The sequence below is a fragment of the Polyodon spathula genome, chromosome 1 (genome assembly GCF_017654505.1).
Source record: "Polyodon spathula isolate WHYD16114869_AA chromosome 1, ASM1765450v1, whole genome shotgun sequence".
Lineage (NCBI taxonomy): Eukaryota > Metazoa > Chordata > Actinopteri > Acipenseriformes > Polyodontidae > Polyodon > Polyodon spathula.
Window position 1 is genome coordinate 49,461,595 of NC_054534.1, and position 24,687 is coordinate 49,486,281.

The 24,687-nt window shown below is 44.4% G+C and overlaps 1 protein-coding gene across 1 annotated transcript in view; it reads right to left on the reverse strand.

Annotated features, from left to right (window-relative positions):
• LOC121320899 (zinc finger protein GLIS3-like) overlaps window positions 1-24,687 on the reverse strand; it is a 241,771-nt gene that overhangs the window by 65,935 nt on the left and 151,149 nt on the right. Inside the window, exon 5 of the mRNA XM_041259711.1 lies at window positions 23,069-23,230. Within this exon, the coding sequence (XP_041115645.1) occupies window positions 23,069-23,230 (162 nt within the window). The remainder of the gene's footprint in view (window positions 1-23,068; window positions 23,231-24,687) is intronic.

Sequence of the window (24,687 nt, forward strand, 5' to 3'; positions counted from 1 at the left end):
TGCGTGCAGTACCTTACACTTTTCTCTATTAAATGTCATTTGCCATGTGTCTGCCCAGTTCTGAATCTTGTCTAGATCATTTTGAATGACCTTTGCTGCTGCAACAGTGTTTGCCACTCCTCCTACTTTTGTGTCGTCTGCAAATTTAACAAGTTTGCTTACTATACCAGAATCTAAATCATTAATGTAGATTAGGAATAGCAGAGGACCTAATACTGATCCCTGTGGTACACCGCTGGTTACCACACTCCATTCTGAGGTTTAATCAGTACTTTCTGTTTTCTACATGTTAACCACTCCCTAATCCATGTACATGTGTTTCCTTGAATCCCAACTGCGTTCAGTTTGAGAATTAATCTTTTGTGCGGGACTTTGTCAAAAGCTTTCTGGAAATCTAAATAAACCATGTCATATGCTTTGCAATTATCCATTATCGATGTTGCATCCTCAAAAAAATCAAGCAAGTTAGTTAGACACGATCTCCCTTTCCTAAAACCATGTTGACTGTCTCCCAGGACCCTGTTACCATATAGGTAATTTTCCATTTTGGATCTTATTATAGTTTCTATAAGTTTGCATATAATAGAAGTCAGGCTTACTGGTCTGTAGTTACCTGGTTCAGTTTTGTTTCCCTTTTTGTGGATCGGTATTACGTTTGCAATTTTCCAGTCTGTCGGTACCACCCCTGTGTCAAGAGACTGCTGCATGATCTTGGTTAGCGGTTTGTAAATTACTTCTTTCATTTCTTTGAGAACTACTGGGAGGATCTCATCTGGCCCAGGGGATTTGTTTATTTTAAGAGCTCCTAGTCCCTTTAACACTTCTGCCTCAGTTATGCTAAAGTTATTTAAAACTGGATACGAACTGGATGACATGTGGGGCATGTTGTCAGTATCTTCCCTTGTAAAAACTTGTGAAAAGTAATCATTTAATATATTTGCTATTTTTTTTTCTTCATCTATGATTTTGCCATTTGTATCTCTTAAACATTTAATCTCCTCTTTGAATGTTCGCTTGCTGTTGTAATATTGGAAAAACATTTTGGAATTGGTTTTAGCTCCCTTAGCAATGTTCATTTCTATTTCTCTCTTGGCCTTTCTAACTTCCTTTTTGACTTGCGTTTGCAGTTCCATGTACTCTTTCTGCGTACTTTCTTTTCGGTCCTTTTTTAATGCTCTGTAAAGTGCCTTTTTTCACTGAATATTTTTTTTAATTGATCTATTAAACCATTTTGGCAATTTAGTTTTACATTTAGATTTGTCTACTTTAGGGATGTAATTGTTTTGCGCCTCTAGTACTACATTTTTGAAGAACAACCATCCTTCTTCTGTGGGTGTTTTCTCTATTTTACTCCAATCTACTTCTGTTAGTCTCTGTTTTATACCTTCATAGTTTGCTTTTCTAAAATTGTAAACCTTAGCTTTAGTCATTACTTTGGGGTTTTAAAAAACACTCCAAATGAGACCATGTTGTGGTCTGAGTTTGCCAGTGGTTCTCTGACCTCTGTTTTAGTTATTCTATCTTCGTTATTTGAAAAGACTAAATCAAGGCATGCCTCCCCTCTAGTCAGTGCCTCCCCCGCAAGAGTCAGAGGAGGACCGTAGACAACATCTGTTACCCAGTGTGGTAGATGTTGTCGTTAGGGCCTGACCTTTAGAGTGGGACCCGTAGCAGATTGTCTGCAGGACGCTGTCCCATCCAAATAACAGCGCAGAGCCCAAACTGGGTATAGCGTATGTTGTCTATGGTCCTCCTCTGACTCATGTGGGGGAGGTCTGAAAGTTTCCAAAACCACTGATTGGTTAATATGGAATGAGGATACCACCTTTGGCAAAAGAAAGGATTTGTTCTTAATGTTACCCTTGAGTCATTTCCAGTGAAAGCCACACATGTGTCATTGATGGACAGCGCACGAAGCTCACTTACTCATCAGGCAGATGTAATGGCTATTAAAAATGTCACTTTTAATGAAACAGGGAGCAGTTTTGATAACGCCATGGGCTCAAATGGGGTACACATAAGAGCCCGCAGTACCAGTTCTAGATCCCACTTGGGAACCATACTTTTTATGGGAGGATGAAGCCTCCGAGCCCCTTTAAGAAATTGTACTGCCAATAAATGTGCCCAGGGGACACCAAGTCAGTTTTGTCATGGCACACTGATATTGCTGCCAGGTATACCTTCAAAGTGGGCACTGATTTTCCTGAGTCAAACAGGTGTTGTAAGAAGGTTAATAATGTTTCAATCGCATACAAGAGCCTCTGTGGCCAGGGGTGAGCTAGTGCGTCTACTCCCAGGGAGCCCCCGACTTGCTCCATGGAGAACCATAGGGGGCAATGAGTGGACTCTGCTGTGGCAAAGAGGTCAACTCGTGCTGGTCGAAACCTCTCCCAAATCTGTTTCACCACTTGAGGCTGCAGCTTCAACTCCGAGCTGTCTGGAGCTCCTCTGGGCAGGAGCTCTGCTGCCTTGTTGTCCACACCTGGGAGGTGAACTTCCCTGATAGTAAGCAAGTTTCTGAGTGTCCAGGACAGGAGTCTGTGCGCTGCGTGGTGAAGGCCCGGTCAGCGCACTGCCTTGGTGGATTATGTAGGCTACCACTGTGGTATTGTCCGTCCGGACCAGAATGTTTGTGCGCTAATTGCTGGCGAAAATGGGATTATGCCAGGCGTGTGCTTGCTGCGAATGTCCCTTCCACTGACATCTTATTCCCCTACCAATTCCAGACTGCTCCCCAGCCCAGACTGGATGCATCTGTAGTGATCACTTCCCTTCTGTGAGGGGATCCGAGGGCAGATCCGAGGCACAGATTGCCGGGACTGAGCCACCACTCCAGTGTCTTCCAGCATTGTCTGGACACTCGCACCGGCCGGTACTGATCTTGCACCGGGTGTACCTTGAGCGTATTTACCCAGGTTTATAAAGGGTGCATTCTCAGCAGCCCTAGTGGAAGGATTCTCGAGGCGGCTGCCATCAACCCCAACAAACTTTGATATAGTTTTACCTGTAGGAGAGCGTCCTCTCTGACTAGGGAGAGTGTGATCTCCAATGACCGAATCTTGTCTTCCGACAGTGAGGCATGCATGCTCACAGAGTTCAGTTTGATCCCCAGGAACACTGTGGACTGAGACGGTACAAAGTTGCTCTTCTGTTGATGTATTGAGAACCCTAACTTCACCACATGATCTATGACCTGTTTTGCTTGCTTTTGCCTGCGCGCAAACCAACCAATCATCCAGATAGTTTAGGATCCGAATACCCCGGAGCCTGAGTGGAGCCAGTGCTGCATCCATGTACTCTGAAAATGTGTGGGGTGCCAACGAGAGGCCAAATGGCAGCATGCAGAATTCGTACATGTTGCCTTGAAAGGCGAAGCACAGATATTTTCTGTGCATGGGACGGATCGAAACATGAAAATAGGAGTCTTGCAGGTCGATCGATGTGAACCAGTCGCCCAGTTTGACGGACTGGAGGATACGCTGTGCTGTCAACTTGCTGAACTACCTCTGTTTGAGGATCAAGTTGAGGACCCTGAGGTCCATAGTTGGTCTGAAACCGCCGTCCCTTTGGACTTACCAAGCGTACAGCGTTTTTCCTTCGAAGATTGGCGATCTCCTGTTGAAGGAGTATTGCCCTCACTGGTTTGACGGTGGTGAGGTGCACACCCTTGAAGGGTGGCGGACCTATGTGATATTGTAGAGCGTATCCATGTCTCATATTCAGTAGCGTCCATGAGTCCTGGGTGCAGCCTTGCCATCGGTCATTGTCGTTGGTCAGTCTGGTTGTGGGGGGGTTTGGTGGCAGCCGGGGCCCCTCAGGGGCGGTCTCCCTTGGGCTTGGGAGGGGGTGGGTCTTTCTTAAGCCCCGGCCTTGGTCTCCAGCCGGAGAACCGGCTACCCCTGGCCTGCTGTGGTCTCCTGCTGCTGGCCCTGACTCTGCCTCTACCTGCTTGTCTACTATGGGGTGGAGGGTGGTGTTCAGACCCTTTTAACCCAGCAGGCTGTGCATACCACCTTGAGCGCTGACTGTAAGCCGGAAGGCATGAGAACTTTGAGGTGACCTCAGTGGCCTTGTGGGACCAGCCACCATCACCGCTAACGACCTCCCTGATGCCTGCCCTAACTTCCCTATTAGGTCAGTCATCGCCTTAGCCACTGCCTGGAGCTCCCCTGTGTCTGCCTCCGTGGCTCTGTCCTGCAGCCTCTCTGCCAACTGGCTCTAGTAGAGTACCAGTATCGCCATGGACAGCGCTGCCGACGCGTATGCCTTCTTCAGCATCGTGTCCGTTGTTCTGCAAGGCTTTGACGGGCAGGTTGGGTCTTTATCCACCTTGGTGAAGGTGGAACCTTGCACTGTGACCGTGACCGTGTCCCCGGTGGTGGGGAATGCACCTAGGCCAGCTTCTTGGGCTCCTGCAATGTGCAGCAGAGACTCTGCTGTTCTGGAGGCTGTGTGTGCAGATGCTGGGTTGCCCCAGGAGGAGCGCACCAAATGCAGGAAGTCCTGGCATAAGGGGACGGCGTGCTGTGGGTGCACTCTCTGCTGGAGGAACCGGTTCCCCTTTCCTTCCTGTTCCTCTGGCCATGGGACGTCCGTGGCTGCAGCTGCACGCTGCATTAGTGCCCGGAACTCCTCCCTCTGGGACACGTGTGGCAGGGTGCTCCCCACTGTGGCCTGCCGGACGGAGGTTTCTGGGTCCGACACGTCCGATCTGGATGCCGTGAAGGACAGTTCGTCTGGGCTAGGGGTCTAAGCAGAGGGGATGGGAAACAATACTTTGGGGGCTGGGGCTGCCCAGTAATAGGGGGAGGCTGCCCTGAGATTTTAATTGGGTCTCTAGCATGGTTTACTGAGCCCTTACAGTCTCTGCCAGCTCCGCGAAGCGCAGCTCGGATGAGCTTGGGTGCCTTCGAGGCGACTGCGATGGCGAATGTCTGCACCTGCGTGGGGAAGGGGAGAGGTGCCTGCATGGCGACCTCCTGTCCCCTGAGGAAGGGGAGCAGTGCCTGCGCGGCGACCATCTGTCCCCTGGTGAGTGTCCCTTTGAGTGGTACCGCCTTGGCGGGGACCATCTCGCCTCCCTTGAGAGGTTTCTGTGAAGGGGAAGGGGAGGGTGACCCAGTTGTGCGGGACAGCTCTAGTCACTGTAGCAGGGGGGGTTCTGGACGACCTCTGCGGAGGCTCTTGGACCACTAGTCTCATTCTCCCATGGCTTGAGGACTCTGTTGGGGATAGGGCTGCTGTCCGCCACTTTGTTCTCCTTGAGAACTTCCGAGAGCAGTCCAGGTCACCTGTTAGTGCCTTGGCCGCATGTTCTGGCCCTAGGCACCTGGCGCAGGATCGATGTTCGTCCTGTCTGGGCAGCTTTGTGGAGCACCGGTCACACTGGTGGAAGTCAGCTGAAGATCCAGTCGACTGCACCAACATACTTTGCAGTTGATTTTTTTTAGTTTTTTTTTAAACTGCTGAGCTCAATGAGCAGCCTGCAGATGCGTTTTTAAAACGATTCACCGGTGCCAAATCATTATTAAAAATGTAGTACTAGAGAGGCAAAACAATTACACCGCAAAAGTAGACAACTCTAAATCTAAAACAAAATTGCCAAGATGGTATAATAGATCAATTTTTTTTTTAAAAATCAGCGAAAAAGTCACTTTACAGAGCGTTTCAAAGTGACAAAAACAAAGTGAACAGAAACAGTACACAGAACTGCAAATGCAAGTAAAAAAGAAAGTCAGAATGGCCAAGACAGAAATAGAAATGAACATTGCTAAGGGGGCTAAAACCAATTCCAAGAGCAAGAGAACATTTAAATACTGGAAGCGACAGCGTGGGAGAAGTACAGACGTGGAAAAGTGCAGAGCAGTTTAGAAGCAGTAAGGAGAAATTACATCTTTAATTGCTTTAAGCAGAAAACACAGGACATTGCAGCTCAAAGTCAATCAGCCGCGTGTGTTTTTCTGATAACAAACAAGCTGAAACTCGAAGCAGCTAATTGAAATTCAGCGCCATTCTGAGACACGGGCAAGGGGAAGAGCCAACAGCACAGCAGAACAATGCAGCTATAAACGTGGAAGTGACAGTGTGGGAGAAATACAGGCGTGGAAAAGTGCAGAGCAGTTTAGAAGCAGTTTGAAAGTTGACAGCTGCAGAAGAAACTAAACTTAAAAAAAAAAAAAAAAAAAAAAAAAAAAAAAACATCAACATGGTCTTCAAGCCAGTAAACTGTGACAACTGCATGATGTGGGAAATCCGAGAAAACCCAGCGGAGCTAAACCAAGTGTCCGTAAAGTGCCGCACGATCCAAGACTTGCATAAACTAGTAACTATCCTAGAAATTAATCTGGAAGAAATTAGACAGCAACAGGATCTTGAGGAGCTGGCAAACCCACAATTCATGAAAGTCTGCACCACCCTTAACAGACTGAAAGCTGAACCAGGTAACTACAGACCAGTAAGCCTGACTTCTATTATATGCAAACTTATGGAAACTATAATAAGATCCAAAATGGAAAAGTACCTATATGGTAACAGGGTCCTGGGAGACAGTCAACATGGTTTTAGGAAAGGGAGATCTTGTCTAACTAACTTGCTTGATTTTTTTGAGGATGCAACTTCGGTAATGGATAATTGCAAAGCATATGACATGGTTTATTTAGATTTCCAGAAAGCTTTTGACAGTCCCGCACAAAAGATTAATTCTCAAACTGAACGCAGTAGGGATTCAAGGAAACACATGTACATGGATTAGGGAGTGGTTAACATGTAGAAAACAGAAAGTACTGATTAGAGGAGAAACCTCAGAATGGAGTGTGGTAACCAGTTGAGTACCACAGGGATTAGTATTAGGTCATCTGCTATTCCTAATCTACATTAATGATTTCGATTCTGGTATAGCAAGCAAACTTGTTAAATTTGTAGACGACATAAAAATAGGGTGTGTGGCAAACACTGTTGCAGCAGCAAAGGTCATTCAAAATGATCTAGACAAGATTCAGAACTGGGCAGACACATGGCAAATGACATTTAATAGAGAAAAGTGTAAGGTACTGCACGCAGGCAAGAAAAATGTGCATTATAAATATCATATGGGAGATACTGAAATTGAAGAAGGAATCTATGAAGAAGACCAAGGAGTTTATGTTGACTTAGAAATGTCCATCTAGACAATGTGGGGAAGCTATAAAAAAGGCCAACAAGATGCTTGGATATATTGTGAAAAGTATTGAATTTGAATCAAGGGAAGTAATGTTAAAACTGTAGAATGCATTAGTAAGACTTCATCTTGAATTTTGTGTTTATTTCTGGTCACCTCGCTACAAAAAGAATATTGCTGCTCTAGAAAGAGTGCAAAGAAGATCGACCAGAATTATTCCGGGTTTAAAAGGCATGTCATATGCAGACAGGCTAAAATAATTTAATATATTTAGTCTTGAACAAAGAAGACTACGCAGCGACCTAATTCAAGCATTCCAAATTCTAAAAGGTACTGACAATGTCGACCCAAGGAACTTTTTCGACCTGAAAAAAGAAACATAAGAAACATAAGAACATAAGAAAGTTTACAAACGAGAGGAGGCCATTCGGCCCATCTTGCTCGTTTGGTTGTTAGTAGCTTATTGATCCCAAAATCTCATCAAGCAGCTTCTTGAAGGATCCCAGGGTGTCAGCTTCAACAACATTACTGGGGAGTTGATTCCAGACCCTCACAATTCTCTGTGTAAAAAAGTGCCTCCTATTTTTTGATAGTGTCACGTCATACAAAATTAATTTTCCAACAGGTCCTTGGGATTACAAGTGCAGTAAAATTAATTAAAATTGGGAAACGTCAGGATAAAATGTACAAGGGTAACGTTCGAAATCATAAAGGTCACGTTACAGCCGGCTCTTAATGTCATCAAAAAGACTTAAAGCACAGATCTCTAGCTGAAAAATTCCCTTGCCAGTCGGAGCCACTGAAGCAATACCTATCTGATAGCCCCATCATGGACATAAACCAAGGAGATTAAGAAAATAAGAACATAAGAAAGTTTACAAACGAGAGGAGGCCATTCGGCCCATCTTGCTCGTTTGGTTGTAGCTTATCGAACAGAATTCATCAAGCAAATTCTTGTCCCAGGGTGTCAGCTTCAACAACATGTTCCAGACCCTCACAATTCTCTGTGTAATAAAAGTGCATTCAAACTCCATTTGTGACCCCTGGTCCTTGTTTCTTTTTTCAGGCTGAAAAAGTCCCTTGCGTCGACACTGTCAATACCTTTTAGAATTTTGAATGCTTGAATTAGCGCCACGTAGTCTTCTTTGTTCAAGACTGAACAGATTCAATTCTTTTAGCCTGTCTGCATATGACATGCCTTTTAAGCCCGGAATAATTCTGGTCGCTCTTCTTTGCACTCTTTCTAGAGCAGCAATATCTTTTTTATAGCGAGGTGACCAGAACTGAACACAATATTCAAGATGAGGTCTTACTAATGCATTGTACAGTTTTAACATTACTTCCCTTGATTTAAATTCAACACTTTTCACAATGTATCCGAGTATCTTGTTAGCCTTTTTTATAGCTTCCCCACATTGCCTAGATGAAGACATTTCTGAGTCAACAAAAACTCCTAGGTCTTTTTCATAGATTCCTTCTCCAATTTCAATATCTCCCATATGATATTTATAATGTACATTTTTATTTCCTGCGTGCAGTACCTTACACTTTTCTCTATTAAATGTCATTTGCCATGTGTCTGCCCAGTTCTGAATCTTGTCTAGATCATTTTGAATGACCTTTGCTGCTGCAACAGTGTTTGCCACTCCTCCTACTTTTGTGTCGTCTGCAAATTTAACAAGTTTGCTTACTATACCAGAATCTAAATCATTAATGTAGATTAGGAATAGCAGAGGACCTAATACTGATCCCTGTGGTACACCGCTGGTTACCACACTCCATTCTGAGGTTTTTCCTCTAATCAGTACTTTCTGTTTTCTACATGTTAACCACTCCCTAATCCATGTACATGTGTTTCCTTGAATCCCAACTGCGTTCAGTTTGAGAATTAATCTTTTGTGCGGGACTTTGTCAAAAGCTTTCTGGAAATCTAAATAAACCATGTCATATGCTTTGCAATTATCCATTATCGATGTTGCATCCTCAAAAAAATCAAGCAAGTTAGTTAGGCACGATCTCCCTTTCCTAAAACCATGTTGACTGTCTCCCAGTACCCTGTTACCATATAGGTAATTTTCCATTTTGGATCTTATTATAGTTTCCATAAGTTTGCATATAATAGAAGTCAGGCTTACTGGTCTGTAGTTACCTGGTTCAGTTTTGTTTCCCTTTTTGTGGATCGGTATTACGTTTGCAATTTTCCAGTCTGTCGGTACCACCCCTGTGTCAAGAGACTGCTGCATGATCTTGGTTAGCGGTTTGTAAATTACTTCTTTCATTTCTTTGAGTACTACTGGGAGGATCTCATCCGGCCCAGGGGATTTGTTTATTTTAAGAGCTCCTAGTCCCTTTAACACTTCTGCCTCAGTTATGCTAAAGTTATTTAAAACTGGATAGGAACTGGATGACATGTGGGGCATGTTGTCAGTATCTTCCTTTGTAAAAACTTGTGAAAAGTAATCATTTAACATATTTGCTATTTTTTTTTCTTCCTCTACGATTTTGCCATTTGTATCTCTTAAACATTTAATCTCCTCTTTGAATGTTCTCTTGCTGTTGTAATATTGGAAAAACATTTTGGAATTGGTTTTAGCTCCCTTAGCAATGTTCATTTCTATTTCTCTCTTGGCCTTTCTAACTTCCTTTTTGACTTGCATTTGCAGTTCTGTGTACTCTTTCTGCGTACTTTCTTTTTGGTCCTTTTTTAATGCTCTGTAAAGTGCCTTTTTTCGCTGAATATTTTTTTTAATTGATCTATTAAACCATTTTGGCAATTTAGTTTTACATTTAGATTTGTCTACTTTAGGGATATAATTGTTTTGCGCCTCTAGTACTACATTTTTGAAGAACAACCATCCTTCTTCTGTGGGTGTTTTCTCTATTTTACTCCAATCTACTTCTGTTAGTCTCTGTTTCATGCCTTCATAGTTTGCTTTTCTAAAATTGTAAACCTTAGCTTTAGTCTTTACTTTTGAGGATTTAAAAACACTTCAAATGAGACCATGTTGTGGTCTGAGTTTGCCAGTGGTTCTCTGACCTCTGTTTTAGTTATTCTATCTTCGTTATTTGAAAAGACTAAATCAAGGCATGCCTCCCCTCTAGTGGGTGCCTTCACAAATTGTGTTAGGAAGCAGTCATTTGTCATTTCCACCATTTCTATTTCATCCTTCGCGCTACCCACCGGGTTTTCCCCATTTTATTTGGGGGAAGTTGAAATCCCCCATTAGTATGGCTTCTCCTTTGCTACACACATTTCTAATGTCATTGTATAACAGATTATTGTGCTCACCGTCTGAATCTGGCGGTCTATAGCATGCTCCTATTATTATGCCTTTTGAATTTTTGTCTGTTATTCTGACCCATATTGATTCGGTTTTATTTTCTTTGTCCAGGTTTAACACCTGGGCTTCAAGACTGTTTCTTATGTATAGCGCTACCCCTCCTCCTCTTCTGTCCTGCCTGTCTTTCCTATACAGTGTATACCCACAAATATTATATTCGTCCCCATCACTCTCAGATAACCACGTTTCTGTAACACCTATCACATCATAGTTACCTGTTAGTGCAGTAGCTTCAAGTTCTAGAATTTTGTTTCTGATACTTCTAGCATTTAGATAAATACATTTAATGGTTGTCTTACCTGAGTTGTTGTTCTTGTTTTGATGCGGTCTCCCTTCTGTTTTTTTTTTGTTGATTTCTCCCCCCTTCCTTTCTAGTTTAAATGCTTCCGAACCTGCTCGAGGATCTTTTCTCCGAGTAGACTAGTTCCCTTGTTATTTAAATGCAGTCCATCCCGTCTATACAGATAGTCCTCGTTGTAGAAAGTGGTCCAATGATCAAGATAGGTGAAGCCTTCCCGTGTGCACCACGTCTTCAACCATTCGTTTTGATTTATTATTTCCAGCTGTCCATATGGTCCTTTGCAAGGTGCCGGTAGTATACCAGAAAATACCACAGTTTTGGTTTTCTCTTTTAATTTCCTTCCTAGCTCTCTGAATTTGTTTTGCAGGGATTTTGGTCTGTCTCTTCCAATGTTGTTTGTACCGATGTGGACGACTACTACCGGGTCGTCTCCTGTTCGTTCTAGGAGCCTGTCCACGTTCTCAGTGATGTGCTTGACCGAGGCTCCCGGAAGGCAGCACACTGTTGTAGTAAGGGGGTCCAAACTGCGAACTGAACTTGCTGTGTTTCTCAATATGGAGTCCCCAACAATCATGACCTCCCTTCTTTTTACTGTCTTGTCACCACTGTCAATAGGGTCCTGGATGTTGTTCCTTTCATTCTCTTGTTGTTGGTTCTGCTCATCAAAATTCTGAAGTGACTCAAATCTGTTGGTTGTTTTGATTTCTGGTGGTGTTTGACGAAGTTTCTTTTTTTCCCTGCTTCTGCCTACCTGAACCCAGCTGTTCTGACCTTCTATCTCCCTGGTGGCTTTCAGTCTGTTAGGGGTGATGCAGACTTCCATGAATTGTGGGTGTGCCAGTTCCTCAAGATCTTGTTGCTGTCTCACTTCTTCCAGCTCCATTTCTAGCATACTTACTAGTTTATGCAAATCCTGGATCGCGCGGCACTTTACGCACACTTGGTTTAGCTCCGCTGGGTTTTCTCGGATTTCCCACATCAAGCAGGTGTCACAGATTACTGGCTTGAAGACCATGTTGAGGGTTTTTTTTTTTTTTAAGTTTAGTTTCTTCTGCAGCTGTCAACCTCCTTTCAGACTGCTTCGAAACTGCTCTGTACTTTTCCACGCTGTACTTCTCCCACTCGCTGTCGCTTCCACTCGCTGTCGCTGGGAAGACTGCCTCGTTTAACTGCGTTGTTCTGCTGTGCTGTCGGCTCCTCCCCTCGCCCGTGTCTCAAAACGGCGCTGAATTTGAATCAGCTGCTCCGAGTTTCAGCTTGTTTGTTATCAGAAAAACACACGCGGCTGTGTTTCCCCAATGTCCTCTGTTTTCTGATTAAAGCAATTCAAGATGCAATTTCTCCTTTCTGCTTCGAAACTGCTCTGTACTTTTCCACGCTGTACTTCTCCCACTCGCTGTCGCTGGGAAGACTGCCTCGTTTAACTGCGTTGTTCTGCTGTGCTGTCGGCTCCTCCCCTCGCCTGTGTCTCAAAACGGCGCTGAATTTGAATCAGCTGCTCCGAGTTTCAGCTTGTTTGTTATCAGAAAAACACACGCGGCTGTGTTTCCCCAATGTCCTCTGTTTTCTGATTAAAGCAATTCAAGATGCAATTTCTCCTTTCTGCTTCGAAACTGCTCTGTACTTTTCCACGCTGTACTTCTCCCACTCGCTGTCGCTTCTGCATCCAGCGCTCAAAGAGGATCAGATATTTGCAGAGCTTTTTGAGATGTTATAATAATAAATGATGACTTGGATTGCATTACTGAGGAGTTTGGTGATAAAACGAGTGATCAGGATAGGATTTATCAGTATGCACGTCTATAAAGAAGTATTTGAAAAATACAATGAACAAGGGTTGGGGCTTGGCTGGAGATGCATTACCAATGTCTTTTTCTCATGCACTGCCTCTTAAACCTGTTTTACTCAGAAAAAAAAAATTAAAGAGCCTGTGTAAAATAAACAGCGCATGTGAAAATAAATTGGACCTGACGCGTCTGACAAGCGCTGAATTAATGGATTGCTAAGGGTTAAGATTGAATCAGACTAAGCGCCAATCCGACCGCGGTGTCAGGGGCAGTGCCTCAGTTTCCCACAAACGCTTCTATCCAGGCCAGTAATTCGAGGGGTCGTGTCCGTCCTTGTCCTTACCTACTTTTCTAACAGTTTTCATGACTGACAGGAATACATTACTGCTGGTTTTAAATTCGCATCAGCAGAGATGTTAAAACTTCTGCTGTTAAAATATCCATTTAGTCCAGCTCAGCGTTATAAAACTGGAGACTGAATACTGAATACCCAGTTGAACTTTTTGTACAGGCATAAAATTCTTAATGTTGTTGCGATTTTTTTTTTTTACATATTCTCGAAATAAATGTCAATATGTTTTTCTTAAACAGTGTTTAAGTGCATTAACAGCCTAACGACAGCCATGCTTAATATATATATATATATGTATATATATCTATATATATATATATATATATATATATATATATATATATATATATATATATATATATACACACACACACACACACCGGTCAAAAGTTTTAGAACACCCCCATTTTTCCAGTTTTTATTGAAATTTAAGCAGTTCAAATCCAGTGAATAACCTGAAATGGTACAAAGGTAAGCGGTAAACTGCCAGAGGTTAAAAAAAAAGTTTAGGTTACCAAAAACTGAAAAATAATATACATTTCAGACTTATACAAAAGGCCTTTTTCAGGGAACATGTAATGGGTTAACTTGTTATTACATTCCTCGGTTATAACATACTGTTTTTATGGTCCCAAGGCAGTATGTGGTATCACAGTTCCACTGTACATAGCGATATAGAAAAACCATTTGTGCACTACAGTGCTTGATATTGACAAGGTGCTGACCAGTATAAGGTAATTACATGTAAGTAGAATCTCTTGGCAAACTTTCAGTTTAAATGGCTTACCAAAGAGTTTACGTAGAGACATTCATGGTCGATTTTTGTTGTCTTGTTCAAAAGGATTAATTACTTAACATCTGCCGTTTATTTTCTTCAAAAAGATCTCTTTATTAATTTAAAAACATGATTATCAAAACATATTAAATAGGGATTTCTTTTAAAGAAAATAAATGGCAGGAGTTAAACAGTTAGCTTCTTGAAGCAAGATGACAAGAGGGCGACCATGAATTAAAGCATAAAAAAATATGAGTTTGGTGACGTTTGTCACATGACCGGTTATACGTCTAGCATATTATTAAACATTTAAAATTCCCATCCCTACTACCTCTATGAGCTGTGATAGGCTTAATGGGAATGTGTGGCAAAGTGCCCACCCCTGTGTGTATTTTGTATTGTATGTTGTATGTTCGGTGAGGGGAGAACAGGATTTGAGACCGTGTTTTGTCTGTATAGTCTGTTTTGTTTGTCTTTTTTGTTTTGGCGAAAGTGCTGTGTCCTGTGTTTTTGTTTGTTACAGCCTTTTTATTTACTGTTCTGTTCTTTCATTAAATGCTGAGCGCAAGCAAGAGCTCAGCTTCCCCAAAACTCCATCTCTTTGTTTATTTCCTGGTTCCTATTTCTGGTCTGACGTCCCCCACTGCAGCGGTCTTTGTGACACATGGTGTCATCGTGGGATTACCAGCGCCTCCTAGACGCAGACCACAGCAGGAACTGCAATTTCTTGTTTAACAAAAAAACAAACAAAAAACCCCCCCCCCCCCCCCCCCCCCCCCCCCCCCCCCCCCCCCCCCCCCCCCCCCCCCCCCAAAAAAATGTCACTTCTGCGGCAGTCCAACTCCCTGATCTAGGTCCTGTTACGACCTGACCTCCGAGTCAGGTACCGTATCGGTAGGCCCAGGGACACCGAGTCCAGTCCCTTGGTAGGACCACACCCTCCACATGCGGAGGGACGATGGGAGGTGTACGAGAGGGAACACACCCCAAACTCCCTGGAGGAAGGGGTGGTTGGTCCTCTTCTACCTGGAGGCAGCTATAAATAGAACAGCAGCCCAGGTAGCAGGCTCTCCAGCGCCCAGGCGGGGGGACCGTGAGAGTCCAGCGCCCAGACGGGGGGAACATGAGGATCCAAAGCCCGAGAGGGAGCTGTTCCCAATTCCAGTGCCTGTTTGTATCACTTCCCCTATCATCACCACCTGGAGGAGAGGAGCAGGTGCTTCCGCACCAGTCCCCTGTAATAAGGGTAGAATACACGCCACTCCCACCTCCACCGCCAGGAGACTACATGCCTCCGCCACTTCCACCAGCAGGAGCAGAGCAGCAGGAGCTGCCTCTGTCTCCGCCACCTCCACCAGCAGAGGGTGAATGCCTGCTGGGAACCAGTCCACCAGAAGAGGGTGAATGCCTACTGGGTCCCCGTCCACCAGCAGAGGGTGAATGTCTGCTGGGTCCCTGTTCACCAGCAGAGGGTGAATGTTTGCTGGGTCCCTTTCCAGCAGCAGAGGATGAATGCCTGCTGGTATCACTTCCCCCACCAACAGAGGATAAATGCCTGCTGGTATTACTTCCCCCAACATCACGAGGAGAGGAGCTGGAGCTGCCTCTGCCTCCATCACCATCAGAGGGAGAGGAGCAGGAGCTGCCTCTCCCTGCACCAGAAGGACCAGGAATAGATGCTGGCGGTTCTCAGCAACCCTTGCATAGGCTGATTAGGGAAGCACAGAGGAGAACTGCCCAGCCGCAGTGGCCGAGAAGAGGGCCAACACCCGCACCTCAGCTTGTCCTGACTCCCTGCCTCACTTCGCCCAAGGATGCCTGCCTCAATTCGTCCAAGGATGCCTTCTTCGCTTCGCCCATGGATGCCTGCCTCGCTTCGCCCATGGATAACTGCCTCGCTTCGCCCAAGGATGCCTGTCTCGATTCGTCCAAGGATGCCTGCCTCACTCACTCAAGGATGCCTGCCTCGATTCGCCCATGGATGCCTGCCTCGCTTCGCCCATGGATATCTGCCTCGCTTCGCCCAAGGATGCCTGCCTCGCTTCGCCCAAGGATGCCTGCCTGGCATCGCCCGGGGTTGCCTGCCACTCCACATTGCCTGGGGTTGCCTGCCACTCCACATCGCCTGGGGTTGCCTGCCACTCCGCATCGCCTGGGGTTGCCTGCCGCTCCGCATCACCTGGGGCTGCCTGCCGCTCCGCATCGCCTGGGGCTGCCTGCCGCTCCGCATCGCCCGGGGTTGCCTGCCACTCCGCATTGCCTGGGGTTAGCTGTCGCTCCGCATTGCCTGAGGTTGCCTGCTGCTCCTCATCCCCTGGGGTTGCCTGCCGCTCCGCATCGCCTGGGGCTGCCTGCCGCTCCGCATCGCCTGGGTTTGCCTGCCGCTCCGCATCGCCTGGGGTTGCCTGCCGCTCCGCATCGCCTGGGGTTGCCTGCCGCTCCGCATCGCCTGGGGTTGCCTGCCGCTCCGCATCGCCTGGGGTTGCCTGCCGCTCCGCATCGCCTGGGTTGCCAGCCTGACGTCCCCCACTCCAGCCGTCTTTATGACAGAACACACTCAGAATACAGTCACTCATACAATGCAGACTGCACATTTTGAATACGCATGTTATATAAGATACAGTACAATGCAATTTTAGAAACTAATGGGGGGGCCATACGCATTAAGGAAGAAAGAAAAAATGCTTTTTTTACATCAGAAATGGAATACATGTTAAAATTAAAAGGTAACAGTACAGTTTCATGTTATATTGTCTCTTCCTGTCCCATACTGAGTGCTGTGTCCATTTTCAGTTAATGGAGCAGAGCAAGGGATTACCTCCACCATCACAATAAGCTACTGACCAAAAGATATGCCAGGAATGCTGGGGCTTTTGATATCACAGTGGTCAAGGGTAAGTCTCTGACATTATCGTGCAAATTAAATTATCACTCACAATACATGTAGCGTGCATGTTATGGTATGTGAATTCCATGCACATAATGGTATTTCCATGAAATACTGTGCACATAAATTAATGCAGTCTCTGTTAGTAAATGGGTCAGTAAATTTAGATTTATCACACACATTTTGATCACTACATTTCAGAAATAATAATCAAAGAATGTTGGGGTCCATTGGAGCCAGAGATGGTAGTGCCAACGCAGAGCAACCATCCTTTTCACTGCAGTGAGGCCAGCCAACCAGATGCATTTCTGCTGTAGAGTTAAGTCAAGGGATGTGTAATCGCTTAGTTAGAGAACCAGAGCGGAGCAAGGGATTATTTTCCAAACATAGTGGAGAAGGTAGAGGATTCCCGCTCCCAAAAAGAGAAATCAGTTGCGCACCCCAAGTGCTCTCAAAATCACGCAACTCAGTTGTGAGCAATTGCTGTGTTCACATCTGAGCAATTACTTGTGCAACATGGTTCTCGTGTCTACAAGTTTCATTTTTTTATGATAACTTGAGGTTTTTATATTTTTATTCCATCTACAGGGAAGTAGTTTTTTTTGGTTTTGACAACTGTGTTGAGTTTTTTTTCTTTTTCTCCAGTGTCTACAAGTTTAGAATTGTATTTATTTTTTGTTATTATTTTTTCAACTGTTGTTATTTTAAATGCCATATTCCCTATAGAAAAAACAAAGCCATGTAAAAGCAGGAAGAAACCGTGGTGAGGCTTCGGCAGAAACACAGGGCAAAACATGCTCTTGTTGAGGAAATGAGGCTCAAAGAGGCAGAAAAGTACAGAAACTTTTTAAGGATGGACACCGAATCATTCAAAATACTACTAAATTTAGTAAAACCTTTTATTGAAAAAGAAGATACCTATACTGACAGAAGAGAGGCTGTCGGTGACACTGTGATATCTGGTCACCAGTGATACCTGCACAAGCTTGGGATATCTGTACAATAGTAATATTCAGTAATACTGAAAAACTCCTATAAACTTTGCAAAAGCAACAAACATTCTGCAGTCAGCATTAAGAACTAATCAGTGAATTGAATATAGAGACAAATGCACTGTCATCATCAAAACCAACGTCAAAGTTATTCAAGCACTTTACAATAGCTTGTGAAACGGAATTAACAGCCTATCAGTCACTCATCAGTGAAGCAACCCGACAGTTTTACTAATTCTGTAATCTCCTGCTGGTGATACTCAGCAATTTTAGGTAAGTATTCATGTCTCAGCTCTCACCATTTGCTACACTCAGTCTGAAGAATTTATGTAACTTTTGGTTGTCCAATTTTTTAAGAGGGATATTTGCGCAAACAAACGCCTCTGTCGGGTCAAAATTTAATGTGTTTCATGCTTCATGGTTTTCCATGGACTTTTGGGACATGGAAGTCACCGTTTTTTGTTCCTTAGCAAGCAAAGCAGTTGTAGTACTGCTCTGGATTTCCGCCTTTCTCTTTCGATGAATACTTCAATCTAAATGCCTGTCAACAGTTGATTCTCGGTAGTGATCTACAGTAACATTGCACGACGTACAGAAGAGCTTACCTATATCACTGTGTAAAACTGCTGCTGGATACTGCTTTACATAATCTGCTGCAGACACATTTTTAAACTTTTTAGAGACTCCAATTTTCTTGTTTAGAGTGTGTAGTATTTTAATTTCTCACCTAGATTGCATATAGTTACATGACATAATCACTGCAAAGCACTATGTTCACGGCAAATAAAACACACAGGCACACCGCAGAGCTGTCGCGATACACGGGGCCGATATGACAAATCACTTTGGTTTTAAAGAAACGATACAGTAAGGTAACATTAAAAATAAGTATAGGCTATTATGACCATCAAAAACTTTTCATGTTTCTGACTGCCGTGTGACATCAATTCATTTGAAAAAAAAACTATTTTTTATTGTTCGAGAAATCGCTTCTACCACACTTTGCCCTATTTGCATACTGTACAACAGCTGTAGTGGCCAGGCCGACTGTACCCAGGGCAGCTACTCCGGCCAAGTCAATCCTGGCCGCCGCCTGGCTGTTTGTGGGGTAGTCTCCTGACCTTCTCCCCCTTCTTTGTAGCCGGCAGCTCCCCCTAGTGGGGCTCCGGCCCCCAAATTCCCTGCAGCGAAAGTGCTGCGGGGGGAGGTGGTCTCCTGACCCATCCCCCCCTTCTTCATAGCCGGCAGGTCCCCCTTGTTGGGCTCCAGCCACAGTATTTCCTGCGGAAACTCAGGGCTGACACTAACCCCCGGCAAAGCAGTTCTGGCGACCCCAGGTGAAGGCAACAGCAGCGGACCCTGGGGAGGCGACGGCAGCAGCAGCGGACCCTCGTGAGTCGAACTCGGGAGGGGAGCCCCTGGCCATAGAGGCTACAGTGGGAGCTCCACTTCTCCGTCGTAGCCTGTAACCGGTAGCTCCCCAGGCGATGCAGAGCAGTGGGCAACCCCAGGCGATGTGGAGCAGCAGGCAATCCCAGGTGATGCGGAGCAGCGGGCAACCCCAGGCGAAGACAGGCAGACATCCTTGGGCGGTGCGAGGCAGGCATCCTTGGGCGGAGTGAGGCTGGCATCCTTGGGCAGAGTGAGGCTGGCATCCTTGGGCGGAGCGAGGCAGGCATCCTTGGGCGGATCCAGCACGAATTCACCCTCTGCTGGTGGAGGTGGGAGCTGCAAGCAGTCCTCCCATTGCAGTGGAGGCGGAACCAGCAGGAAAACACCCTCTGCTGGTGGAGGTAGGAGCTGCAAGCAGTCCTCCATTGCGGTGGAGGCGGAACCAGCAGGAATTCACCCTCTGCTGGTGGAGGTGGGAGCTGCAAGCAGTCCTCCCATGGTGGTGGTGGAAGCAGAGGCAGCTCCTGCTGCTCTGCTCCTGACGATGGAGGTGGCGGAGGCAGAGACAGTGTGTAGTCTCCCGACGACGTAGGTGTGAGCGGCATGTAGTCTCCAGGCGACGGAGGTGGGAGTGGCATGCAGTCTCCCCCTGATGCAGAGGACTGGTGCGGCTCTCCCTCACTTGCAGGGAACTGGTGCAGCTCTCCCTCTGGCAGGGTTTCTCCTACTGATGCTGGATACTTGGGAGCTGACAGCAGGAGTGGATCCTGGAGAGGCAATGGCAGGTACTCTTCCCATGGCAGTGGAGGTGAAACCCGCAGGCATTCTCCTTCTGCTGGTGGAGGTGGGAACAGCAGGTATTCTTCCTCTGCTGGTGGAGATTTGGGCTGTGGATGCACTAACTCCTCCCTCTTGGGCTTTGGTCGCACTGACTCCCTCCTCTTGGGCTTAGCACGTTGTGGCTCCTACCACTCAGACGTTGGACGTTCGGGCTCCTCCCACTTAGACGTAGGATGTTCAAGCTCCTCCCACTCAGGCGTAGGACGTTCAGGCTCCTCCCACTCAGGCTTAGGACATTTGAGCTCCTCCCACTCAGGCGTAGGACGTTCGGGCTCCTCCCACTCAGGCGTCGAGCGTTCGGGCTCCTCCTCCTCTGGCTCCTGCTCTGGGCAGTCCTCGTCATCATGCCTATAGGCAATGCACAGGGTGAACCACCTTGGCTCCTTAGGCTTCCTCCTCACCTTTTCCCCTCTCTGCGTCCTTCTCCTCACCTTCCTCTCCTGGGCCTCTAGGAGCTCTGGCTCCAGCCGCTGGCATGCCCGTAGCATTTGCACAGGAGGCACCATCCTCCCTGGCTCTCCCAGGCCTCCACAAATGCATTCAGGTCCTCATCAGGAATTCCCCTGGATGCAGTCATCTTAAACCAGAGCACCTGCTGTGGCTACTGGGGAGGTTGCTGCTTTCTCTGGCCGCTTTTCCCCATTTTTTTTTTTTTCTCAAACATACAACAACAATAAAAAAACACTCCTGGTCTGACGCTTGGCGGTGCTGTCGTTCCGTTTCTGATACCACTTGTGAACAGGATGGCTTGGCAGGGGTGACGTCAGACCAGAAGAAGGACGAAGAACAACAAAGGTATGGCGGTGAATCTGTGACTCTACGTTGTTGAGAGTTTTATTGTAAATAATATTAACAAACAAAAAGATTTGAACAAAACACACAAAACAAAGGGCGCATTAGCCAAACAAACAGACAGACAAAACAAACGTGGACAAACCCAAAAAGTACCATGCTGGAGCTTCCAGCATGAAATAACAATTGTTAATATACAGTATCTCCTTCTCCCGTTCTCCACTCACAAACACACAACCCTGAGTGCATGAAAACATGCAGCTTTTATGCAGCTGTACCGAGACTCGATTGCTAATCAATCATTCAACTGGAGTCTCAGTACATCTGCACGTGAATTAATAAAAGAGCAATTCCTCAAGCTCAAATATTATTTTACCTGCACATGAAGTGCTGTGCAATCCTCGTGCCTAAATAAACATATACATTTTAAAACACTTGTGCTTGTAACCCATATTTATATCATAAACATAAAACACTAATACACATAAAAGGGCGGGACACTCATTACCCCATTCCCAATCTGCATGATATTGTAGGATAATTCTTCATTAATAAAATAAAACACTCCCTGATATGAAAATCAATTTTAGATACAACGCTGAAAACTCTCTTTTTGAAATTGTAGGTCATCATTGGTTTAATTAGGCTCAGTGGTGTAACTTTGGTTTCACAATGAAAAAAAAAATGTTGTAGAAACAGTTCTTTACTACAGGGCTGCCTCAGTTGATTGCCATTTCCGCTGGGTCCTAGTGGAGACTCTATTCTGATTATAGGAATTGTGAGGCGAGAGTGTATTAAATGGAATGTCCAGACAGTAATTTGTGTGTACAGAAATAAAATAATTTATTTTTATTATCTATACACAACAAAATAATTAAATAACAAAAGAAAACAAAATGGTGTGAGGGAAGGAGTGCAGGGGTGAAATCCAAAACAGATCGTGATAACTCGTCTTTAATCGTCTTCGTGGTAAACCATACATAAACAAAAAAAGACAAAAGAAATGTTAGTGTTTTTTTTTTTTTTAAATCCCGCTGCACCAAACTAGTCTCTCCCTCCACCCGTTACTCCTCCTATTTTACTTTCGGACCAACCCCGAACACAGTAGTACGTTCCCTTTAGTATGTAATGTCCCGCCTCTGTAGTCAGTGGAACACCAATCCCCAACTGACAAGTGTCCTTATCCTTCACTTGACTCCAGTGGCTGGAATTTACATACTCGTACTTCCGTCCCGGGTTGGTTTAATGCCATCTACTGTCGGGAGGCTGAAATCCCTTTGACTCATCACAGGAATACATTAAGAAATAAATGTTTTTGTACTGCTGCAATGTGAGGGGGGCATTTCCCTATTGTTTAAAAAGTGAGACTGGCCTCCTCCCATTTGTAAACTTTATTATGTTATGTCCCCCTTGTAAATTGATCCTGTTGCTAACTGTTGCACCTACCGCATATGCAACTTGTAAAAAAAAAAGAAAAAAAAAAGATCTACACTCAGCACACCTTTGAATGTTTGGTAACTGGAATTGCTGATAATCTTTTAAGAAGTTGCTAAGTTAATAGTGCTTGCTTTCCTATTAAAATGGAATTGAATAAGCCAATGAATGGGAGGATGGAATTCTCCCATTATTTTAGAAATATAGGTTTATTTGTACGTTGTTATTTGTATTACATTAAGTTTTGGACCTCTGACACATTCATGTGACTTCTATTTTTTACATGTCTTTTTAAACTGTATGTCTTACTATAGAGTGTATTTGTACAGTAATTCTCATGGAAGTGCAAATCTAAGTTAGCAACAGATTGTGTCAGTTCAAGAAAGTGACGTAAAGTCCAGTGGATTAGGACAGAACTTCTGTCCAAAGACAGAAGGAAGCAAAGCACAATACAGGTATATAAGAAGGTAAAAGTGGAAAGCAGTACAACAGAGATATGATCTAAAATACTGCTAACTAAAATTCTAGCCTTTATCCCAACCGGTTTCTTTGCGATTTTAGAGTGTAGCTTACATCATTCAAACCTGTATTTTTTTCTGTAATTATGAAGAATCACCTTCCAGGTTGTTATGGTAATCAACACCACTGCTGTTTACAAGAGTAAAATATATGTGTATGTATGTATAATTGAGTACAGTTCTATTTCTATACATATTAAATCAAAAAGTAGTGCAGGGTTTTATAAATATCCATCATATGTAATGTTTAGCTCATAGTAGAAAGGTTTGGGTTTAGAAAACAGCACTTCCATAAATTCTATTAAGACAACATAGACCACAATTCTCAACACCTGTAGACAAATGAGAGATGAAAAGCAAAAAAGGCACATGATCATCGCATGTAATTATGTAGGCCAGAATGTAAAAAAAAAAACTGTAAAGCTTTTAAACCTTTACAAACAGCTACATGTTGATCACGTAGATTATTTTGATAAACAACTACAATGCAAGGATCCTTACTGTGTCCAGATGAGTTCTCTGATGTTTTGCTCGATCACTGGAATTGCTGAAGGCCTTTTGACAGCCAAGATGTTGACAGAGGTAGGGTTTCTCTCCCGTGTGGCTCCGGAGGTGTATCTTGAGGTTTTCTAACCTGGAAAATGCTTTCTTGCAGCCTTCAAACTGAAAAAGAATGTAATATAAACTATATATGTGTCACAGGATATTTGCTTCAATATATAGGTCTCAAATGTGCAGTTTTTAGCAAAATGCATTTTCATTTTAAAACAAATCTGTACACTAGGTTAAATAATTCCATTTACAAGCCCAGTTTTCAGATTGTCTTGCATCCTTAGTCGATTCACTTCAAGAGTGAAATTGTGCCTACCCCTTCAGGCTTCATTCCTGTCAAAAATCAACAAGCTGCTTTCCCTAATGACTGACATGCTGCAGAGCCAGCAAGATGCTTTAACCCAGAAGACACTGCTGGTATGAAATGATCAAGAAAGCAAAGCAGTAACAGACTTCTGGAAGACAACATATATGAAGAGGATCAGAAAATCCAAAATGATTTAGAATGCAAACAGAACCGGACTGAAACTTAGCAATCCTAAAACCAGTTGACAACTGCATGATGTGGGAAATTCGAGAAAACCCAGCAGAGCTAAACCATGTTTGTGTAAAGTGCTGCAAGATCCAGGACTTACTTCAACTAGTAAGTATGTTAGAATTGGAGCTGCAAGACTTGATGTTGACACAGAAATATCTTCATCTAGACAATGTAGGGAATCTATAAAAAAGGTCAACAGGATGCTTGGATATATAGTGAAATGTGCTGAATTTAAACAAGGGAAGTAATGTTAAAACTGTACAATGCATTAGTAAGACCTCATCTAGAATACTGTGTTCAGTTTTGGTCACCTCACTACAAAAAGGATATTGTTGCTCTAGAAAGAGTGCAAAGTAGATTGACAAGAATTATTATGGGTTTAAAAGGCATATCATATGCAGACAGGCTTAAAGAACTGAATCAGTCTTGAACAAAGAAGACTACTGATCTGATCTGATTCAAGCATTCAAAATTCTAAAAGGTATTGAATTGTTGACCCAGAGGACTTTTTCAACCTGAAAAAAGAAACAAGGACCAAGGACCAAATGGAGATTAGATAAAAGTGGCATTTTGTAACATCATCGGGAGAGCCAATCAATTGTTATAGAGGTGTGTGACAGAAATACGAGTTTTGCTTGTAAATCTCCCTCCCGACCTGTGAGCGCTAAGTAACGAAAGGAGAAGTCTTTGGACAGGCTGCCTTGAGAGTTCTTTCCTGGGCCGGGAAGTCGGACAGCCTGGAAGAAGGCAAGACTCTATTGCAAGAACGTATTGACAGGGAAATAAAAGACGTAGCAGCTGCAAACAGTAAAGACAGCTGCACTCTTTTACCAAGGGGTTATGTGTGATAGCATAAAGGGGATGGAGAATCGTAAATCTTTTCCTTCGCTTTGCTTTGTGTTAGAGACTCGAAGGACCCTGTTCGTGTCTGTTTAGTAACTGTCTGTGTTTGGTACATCACCAGATGGCTAAACACGTACCCGGAGCTGTCGCCTGGGGCCAGCACAAAACCAGATCAACACAGCACTAC